Here is an 8,929-nt window from a genome sequence, read left to right as displayed (position 1 = left end):
GCATCTCTGCAGGACGCACTGCACCATTGTTCTCGTCTCACCCACATTTGAGGGGCATGGCTTGAATCCAGAAGGTGGCAGATGCAGCACATTTCTGGTGACTTGCTGGGACAAAATAAGAGACACTTGTTGGAAGGTGGTTAAGGCCTGAAGTAGGCATGGAAAGGCCCTGGCTGGGGATGGAGGCGAGCAATGCAAAGACCAGGAGCTTGTGGCTGCTGGTAGCCACCAGCTGGTGACTTGGCTCAGCTCCAGATGAGCCAGTCCCTTAAACACTGTACTGCCATTGCCTCCCATTCCAGGGTTCTAGCTGAAAAACAAGATAGTGCTGTTTGAACTGAGTTACTGAAGCAATAGTTACCCACATATTCATATTACTAGACGTCGCTATGGAGTTCAGGTTTAACACGGTGATTGAAGTTTTGCAAAACATCTCATTGAAATGGCTAGAACCATAACAAATGGAAAACTTTTGAGCACTCTTAACATTTTTTTATAATAGTGTGATGCAAAATCAACTGGAAAAAAAAGAGATAAAACCTAATAGTCTTGCCATTTTTTCCATTAGATTGCTTGCCTTTGCACACTTCTTTAGAACGTACTTAAGAAACACCTAAAAGTTTCTCCTTTAGCCGCTCCATGCTCCTCACATTAACTGTAAGCCTACCAGCTCTACATGGAAAGAACCAATCTAGAAAATGTTCTGTATCTTCTAGCTATATTAAAAAAATAAAAATCCGTGTAAGAAATGAACCCACTACAGGTTAAGAGGACAGCAGGTCTGCTGCAGTACAAAGCTTTATTCACTTTCTGAGAGAAATTCTCTAATTTTGGAAAGGCACAGGACCAATCAGTCTGATTTCAGCCCAGTGAATCCCTGCCTTCTGCCCTTCCTCCTGTTCCCATGCAAGCTGCTATCAGCAAGCTGCACTGTCACAGAAGTCTCCTCTGTAGGGTTTGTATGGCACACGGCTTCTTTACAGTCTTCTGTAACTGAAGACAAGGGTTGGAAACTGTAGGGAGAAGTTACTGAAATCATTAAGTTAAACATTAACCTCTTTTCAGGTATCTGCTAATATTTTCAGGTAATTGTAATAACCGCAGGTGCTACTATGAATGTCATGGAAGCCCCAGACATCAAAGAGACTAGACCACCTGCCATTAACCTGCAGAATCATTAACCTGCACTAAATTAAGACAGAAAATTCCTGAGCGAGGTGTTACATTTCCACCCTGTTTTACTCTGCTGCTGTCCTTCATCCTATATGGCAGGGGAGCATCCGACTGTTAGAGATTAATTAGTAATTAAGAGTTGGTTCAAAAACATCGCAAGTTCAGAGAAGAAAGCAACCTAATCATGTTAGAAAATAGTTAGAAATATAAACTCCAGTCTCCTGGGATTTTCTTTTGAGCAGGAAATTTAAATAACTTTGTTTTGAACATACCAAATTGACCCCACTAACTAGATGTAATAAACAAATGGAGATATTTAAGCTGACATTTGAACAGTGTCAAAGCCTTCTAAGCTTGTTCTGAGTAGATTAGTAGATAAGTGCTAGCTTTCCTATTCTGGGATATGTTCCAAGGCAAGTATGAGGACTGATGATTTCATTTAACTCTAAAGGGGACAACACTGTATATTTAAATAATGCAAATAATTTGCGTAATTCTTATGACAAGCTACCAGTTGACACTGATGGTGTTGGGATAAAAAACCCTCTCTGCTTGGCACTGTATCTGAGGGCAAAACCTACATTTCCTCTACCTACCGTTCAATCAGTATGTGAAACCATAATTACTAGCATGGGGTATGTAGTTTCTCAAAACCACATAGCATATCTCATCTGATCTAATCCCAGAAAAACTGACTTAATAAATCTTTTTTGAAACAAGGGATATCATTAGATGTTTCAAAGACTCAGTAATATATTTGTAGACTTAAGTAAGACAGTGGCAAATAAATTCAGAGCCAGCTCCCTGTATCCCAGCAGTACTGACAAATCTGAAAGTATTTTGGTATGTTGTTGGGAGAAACTTGCCAACTATTGCTACTCATTCAGTTTTGCTGTATCTGTCGGCGATAACAAGTCCACAGAGCTGCTTTCAAAACAGCTCTTAAATATTTGCCCAAATGCATCCTTACTCAGCAAAATACATGCAGAAGTCTCTAGTATGTTTAATGATTCTGACTTCAATCCAATTCCAGTGCTCAACGTTGCTGAGAAGAACCCCTCTAATATGATTACCTTGTAGGGCATCAATCTAGGGAAATCTTCAAAACTGAGCTTATAAAACAGAACAACACTAGTTCTTGGCCATCAGGACTGTAAACCTCTAAATTAATGATTGTTCTGTCACTCCATTCTGTGTGACCTGTGAAAAGGAATAAAAGCGAGCTTTGTATGCAGCATCAAAACAGCAATCCTAAGCCTATTACACAGGCAGGGATGGAAAAGTTTGCAGGTTTTATCCTCACCTATATGAAAGCCAGATCCACAATAAGGCTTAATTACTTTAAGTGGAGGTTAGTCAAAAAGTCCAAAAGGGTGATTAATTAATCCATGGGTACCTCATTAGATCCCTAAAGCTTCAGGAGGCACGCAAGCTTTTCCCAATGAGGTTGCACACTGGAACTATTATAAGCTTTGTACCGCATTACTTACCTTCCCTTTCCTTAGAAATGAGGGTTGCCAGTGACTTATGTATGATTATGCACATTCAGCAGCATACTGGCAAGACAGAATTTGCATGTGTAACATACAGCAGGCAGAGCCATTTGCGTTTGAAAGAAAGAAGAATTTCTGTAGCAAACCACTTCTTCCAGCTGTGCTTTAGCAGCAAAGAATAAGCCAGTTGTCTGTAGCCAAAGACACAACGACAATGATGGGTTTCCTGCTGTGAATCCAATTCAAATTCTCTGCTGAGGAAAGAACCTTAGCCTGGGGGAGAGTCAGGATTTCCAGTGCGCTATCTCTTTGGTTCTTCCTTCTGGCTAGTTTAGACATACCTCCTGCTCTGTGAGCTGACTGTGAATCCCATTCCTACCTGCCTGACTGCAGGCCCGGTACAGAGTGGACAAGTGAGCGACAGAAATCTGAAATTAGTGCTGGGAGCCAGACATTTTAAAATTACACACTGATATGCTGAACTTTGCTTAAGTCTTTGTGGACCCAAGCATAAGGTCTTTTTATGTGCCCTTGGCAGTGTTAAGAGATTTTGTTTACAGAGATTCGGAGTCTTTACATTTACAAGTGCTATTTAATAGTTGCGTTTGAATGTAATTATTAAAAGGCATTTGAAGGTAACTATTAAAAGGCATTTTATGGAATCTAACAAATTCATGACTTGCCTAAAAAGTTTTTACTAGTGGTGGCCTGTTAAAACTTGTTACCTAGCTGACAAGTCATATTTTCCAGTTCTAGAGTGGCATTTATTCTCAGTCTTGTACCGTGGCAAACTAAATGTGACTTTGAGGCCCTCAGTTCTGTCAAGTGCACAAACACAGAGCGCGCAAACCTCGTCCTGTTTCCTCCCGACGTTCACACCTGTGAAGCAGAGCAGAGCATCACCACCTGTTAAATGCCTAGCGTGACTTATTTCAGTAAACCATGACTTCCCTTGGAAACGTCATTGAAATCTGGTGCCCGAAAAATTTCAGCCTTATACCACTATTGGCATGAAGCCGGGAATTCGGGTCACCTTGTACTAGGCGTCTACCACGTCGGTAGAGAACTAGGTGTCTAACGTCCCGTTACAGCCAGCGGTGATCAGTTCAGTACAGTCGGTGGAGCCTAGGGAGCAATTAATTTCACCCTAAAGCAGACACCTTCATTTGACCGTCTGCAAAGCTCTCCAGACTCCACTGCCTGATTGACTATGTCTCCGTTAGCCGTAACGAGAGCTCACCCGCGGCTCCTCAGCCGGCACTTACCTCACGGACTCCCAAGACTGGGGCGAGCCTCTCACAGGCCTGCAGAGCGTGAGGAGCCAAGCTTCCCCCAGGCACCTACAGATCTCAAATTTAAATCGTAATTATAAAGACAGCAGTAATTAGGTATCATACACGCGGGCTAACTCGGGTTTCATCCCCGCCCGGCTACGCCCCGAGCTTCGGAGAGCCCTTCCCCGTACCTCAGGGCCTCTGACAGGAGCCGCTCCCCGGCGCTGCTGCAGGGGGCGCCGGCCGCTCGCCTGACGGCGGCGTTTGGCCCATCGCGGCCGCCTTAGCCGCGCCGTCCCCGGCCCGCCGCGGTTCCTGGGGGGTCCGCCCGGCCTCTGGGGGTTCCGCCGGCGGCGCCCGCCTCGGCCGGGCCGTCGCCATGTTTACCAGCACCGGCTCCAACGGGCTTTGTGAGTACCGGCCCCGTCGCGGCCCCGGGGAGGACGGTCGGGGTAAGGGGGAGGGCGGCGTAGCGGGGCGGCCCGCCGGCCTCGCTCCCCCCGCTTTCCACCGCGGCCTGGCGTTTAAACTCGGGCTTTGCCGCTTCTGGCGCTGCGGGACCGCGGCCGTGCCTCGGGCGGCCCTCGGGGGGCGAGGGGTCTCCGCTTTCACGGGCTCTGCCGCCTGGGCCGGCCGGCGGCGAGGGGTTGTGTCTGGGCGGAGCGGTCCTCCCCCGGCCCGGCTGTCCCGGGGCCGGCTCCCCAGCTCCCTCTCTGTGTGTGGGGGTATATATGTGAAAAAATATATACAGGTATCGATCAGAGCGGAGAAGGAACTCTCTTCTAACGTGGGGAGAAGGTTGTCGTTTAAACCGCTTCTTTGGCAAGGCAGGTTTAAGGGCAGACACGTTTCCAGCTCTGTTTATTTTTTGCGTGCGGCATACGTAAATCATTTCGTATCCCAGCGGTACCTGGACGGACTTCGCAGGCCTCGAGGGTTGCTTCTGAGCTTGCTTACGGGGAAAAGAATCTGCTGCGTTTAGGAACGGCGGCGAAGAGCTGCAGCGTGGGCTGTGGCACTACAGAGCAGGCTGGGACAAAGGATAAGTCAAAACTTTGCTGACTAACTGCGTGCTTCACGCAAAAATCCAAATCTGAGTGTGAAAGCACCCTCCAGCAAGGGGGGAGTAAGTCTGCCGCTTAAGAAGGGGCGTTAGTTGTAGCTGCATTCTGTTTGAGGCATCCAAATGAGGGGGGGTGAGTTTTTGCAGATGGATCTGGTGACACTGCACTTGATTCGCAGCTCCTGATTATTTTTTTTTATTTTTTTTCCCCTCCAGTAATAGGTATTGTAGAAGAACAACCTTTTGGTGGCATGTGTCTATGTATAATTCTATGAGAAGGAAGGTGGGGTGAAGCGTATCCTTGTTCAGCTGAATGGGTGGAAAGCCACAGTCAGTATTTAAAAGTTTCTCCAAGATAGGTCCATCAGAAGGATGAGTGGAAAACTGGAGTCATAAGAAACATATATGTGCTAGGAGAAAAACCTAGACAAGATGCCATTCTGCAAAAAGTAAATGTTTTACTTTTTTTTTTTTTTTTTTCCATTTTTTTCTTCTGGAAAACTGGTGCAATGTACACAGTACTGAACTCACCTGTTGACCTAAAGTCATTTTTCACAATAAGACTTGGCTGGTACTGGTGCACTGACAAACTCTAGTAGAGGCACAGAGTTAGGTGGCAGTGACATACGCTCACCTGGTGCACAACGGTGGCAGTTAAGATATCCCTTTGCCCCCAGACTTTTGTTTCTGCCTTTGTAGCTGAAGTGTCTGCCGCAGTAGCAGCAGGTATGTAGGATTCAGTCACTGATGTGCAGAATCTGATGCTTTAGGCAGCTAATGAATCAGTGCCTGATGTTGCATCAGGGAAACGTACATGTGGGTCCATGTTCTGTTCTGCCCCTGGGTCTTGGGAGCAGTAACCTCTGGCAGAAGGGCAATGACAAACAATTGTTGAGGCACAGCTGGTGGATAAATGGACCTGTATCAGAGACCCTAGATAAAATAACCAGACACCTGGTTCAAGAGCGATAAGAGTGATCATGCTGGGTCAGACTGAAGGCTCCTCTAGCCTGGTGTGCCAACTCTGACAGACTTCTTAACATCTATAACGTTTGGTTAAAGCCATATCACAATACCATTTGGTAAAACTTAGTAATACTAAGCTCTCTTTAGCCATGTGTATTGTAGGTAATTTTAAAAAGTGACCCAGTTGTTGATTATATTCCTGTTAGATTAAGGGCTTTAGCATCTTCGTAGATGCAGTGGTAGAAGTGTCAGAGGCTACTGTATTCTTTTTGCCTTGTTTTCATCATTACCTTGTTTTCACTCCTTTCTGCAGAATTCCCCTCTTTAGCAACTGGAAAACAAACAAACAGTAAATGACGCCAGAGCTCTACTACATTTTGGTAACGTGATTCTTACTGGGCTTCTTATGCAAAGTGTTTTAACAAGAGTGCCAGAGACACCCTTGTCCCTAGTTTTATGGAAGCAAGTCTGTGTTTGGCCTACTCACCTTTTTAAAAACTTCTTTTTGATTTTGAAACTCCTTAGGAGAACCTAAATAATTATTTAACTCATTTGAAGTATTTTAGTTCTTGTAGATTCTCTTAGTTAGTTAATTCTTGAAATTGCATTTACTACTTTTCTGAAAGAGATAGGAGAGTAACCAGTGGCTCGCAGTGGCCGCAGTTGCAGCTGGTTATAAACTTTTTGCTCCATCTGGTAATATTAATCTAATGAAGGTTGATAGAATCTTGGAGGAGGATATTATTGTCCATGTTCTCTGAATTCTTTGGGTTTTATTTCTTCTGCTAATTTCAGAATAAACCAAAATAAATAACAGTGGACTATATCGTATAATTCCAGGAGATTGTGGAAACAATATAAAGATCAGTTTAATAGTCTGTGTTGTCATTAGAGGTCTAAATGAGAGAAATAACTCAAGAATCCTTATGTTTTATTTGATGCAGTATATAGATCAAATTCGTAATCAATGTCCTACGAAGCCTATCTCCCTTTGATTGATACTGCATTAGTCCCTTTTACCCTTCTTGCATCCTGTCTTCTCAGTGTTTCTAGGCTGCCTCTCTTATCTCTTGATGTTTTGATGAAAACGAAACTCTTCTTTTAAACTACAGGGAGACTGAGATGATTAGGATATTTTCCTGCTAAATATGCATTTTAAACTGGTCTTTGACCCTCATTACATAGAATAATTTAATCAGAATATTAAGTTTCGGACATTTTTCATCACATGTTATTCCTCTTGCTGTAAAAATTCATGGAACTTTGATTGACCCTATAGTCAATTCTGTCTTTTGTTATGTCCCAGACATGGTAACTGTATGTGCTCAAGAGAAGATAGCTTATAATTCAAATAAAAAGCCTGTGTGCTTGCTAAAATTAAATTATTGTTTAATATTCCAAACATTTAATATGACAAAATGTGGCAGAAGAGATGACTGAAGTTTGGTAGACTGATGTACTGTTTCTAGGAGACGTGGGAGGAAGACACTGTAGCTTCCTGCTAACACAATTTATTTATAACATTTATTTGGGAAAATCTTTGGCTGTCGGCATTGAACAAAATCTTGACTGAGTAAATGAAAAACTTGAGTATTTTTATTTCATCAGTAAAAGGAGTTCAGCTATGTATCTGTTTGTGCAGATTACTGACTAGCTGCATTTCCAGATTTCTAGATCACAAATACTGTTGGGTTTGTTCACTCTGAATGCATTTTGCTTTTGTATTACAAGGTGGCCCTGACATACAACAGATTAAGTATAGCTCTGCTAAGCTTTTCTGAAGTCCACTTATCTACTGTAGCTGTCCTGATTGTTATTGTTCTTCGTTCAGGGCAAGGTTGTTGTTGCATTATTTACAGTCAGTTGATAAAACAGTCCTAAAAAACATCATCTAGATTTAGCCATAGATGGGTCCTTGGGCTGTTTTTGTTACATGGATCTTCGCTTGGTTGATGGCCAAATTTTATTTCTGCTAATATACCACTAGTATGCTGAACAAACAGTATTTTTCAAAGTTATTAGCAAGTACAAACTATTTCTGTATTACTTCCCGTGAACTGACTTTGTGGATCATCTCTGTACTATGGGTGCCAGTGGATGCTACACTATGATATGTGGCTACACAGAAAAGTTCGTTTCACGTCCTGGCTCCGTAGTTCAGTGGGGTGGATGATATTGTCTTCATCCAAGGAATATTCAAAACTTGTGAGTTCTTTACCACAGATCCAGCTTCAGGTATTCGTCGTAAGTTTGACCACCTCTACTGAAGTTAGATTTTCTTGTAAATAATGCTTGCATAGCTGAGCCTGTGTAGTGAAGTGCTTGACCTTGTCTGTGTGCCTTTTAAGATGTCTCATGACTTTGAGCACTGCAGTTGAGTTCTTACATAAAGTGTTTCTCCAGTATTTCTTATCCTATTTTAAGAGTTTCCTGGTATAAATCCCCCATCCTACTTCTGCTGTTCAGTACTCTTTAAAATCACATGCATAGGCAGAGAGGTTCTTGAAAAGTGACGTTATAATAGACATATATAAAAGCAAACCCCTCCAACAAACAAACTGTCCAACGCTGGGTGCATGTGAGCCAGTTCAGACAAGTAGGTCCTTTGCTAGGAGTGATACGCTGAATTCTGGACAGGCAGTATCAGGTGTAGCAGATGATGACTGTGTTGGGAGCTGATAACACACCTACTCAGTGCATGACACACAATTTTGGATGAGGAGATGTAAAAATAAACGTACCTGGTGCATGTTACCACTAGGAGATATGGAAGTCGGCAAACAAGGAAGAACACCGTTTAAAAGGACAAAACCAGTTTGCCCTTCTTAAGGGAAACTGTTTCTGTTAACTGGAATATTGGAGGAGCTGGTATGCCCTGGGGGGGGGGGAAGGCAATTACTCTGGATAATAGGAAGCACAGCACAGGCGTACTCAAATGACTTAGCAAGACACTAATCCAG

General features: G+C 43.4%; 1 protein-coding gene and 2 long non-coding RNA genes across 3 annotated transcripts in view; 2 read left to right on the top strand and 1 right to left on the bottom strand.

The window, feature by feature from the left end:
• Positions 1-782: 782 nt before the first annotated feature.
• LOC115350742 lies at positions 783-4,106 on the bottom strand. Its single transcript, XR_003926583.2, has 2 exons — positions 3,932-4,106; positions 783-1,013 (listed from the first exon to the last, which is right to left on the bottom strand). It is a non-coding gene; the product is annotated as an uncharacterized LOC115350742 (long non-coding RNA).
• LOC121233799 lies at positions 1,084-3,337 on the top strand. The gene is made up of 2 exons (XR_005933967.1): positions 1,084-2,375; positions 2,538-3,337. It is a non-coding gene; the product is annotated as an uncharacterized LOC121233799 (long non-coding RNA).
• A 103-nt stretch (positions 4,107-4,209) lies between the features above and the next one.
• UBAC2 (UBA domain containing 2) overlaps positions 4,210-8,929 on the top strand; it is a 106,289-nt gene continuing 101,569 nt past the window's right edge. Inside the window, exon 1 of the mRNA XM_030036667.2 lies at positions 4,210-4,350. Within this exon, the coding sequence (XP_029892527.1) occupies positions 4,320-4,350 (31 nt within the window). The 5' untranslated portion in view covers positions 4,210-4,319. The remainder of the gene's footprint in view (positions 4,351-8,929) is intronic.

The sequence above is a fragment of the Aquila chrysaetos genome, chromosome 14, assembly GCF_900496995.4.
Source record: "Aquila chrysaetos chrysaetos chromosome 14, bAquChr1.4, whole genome shotgun sequence".
In the NCBI taxonomy this organism is placed as follows: domain Eukaryota; kingdom Metazoa; phylum Chordata; class Aves; order Accipitriformes; family Accipitridae; genus Aquila; species Aquila chrysaetos.
This window is presented reverse-complemented; position numbering and strand designations above follow the sequence as displayed.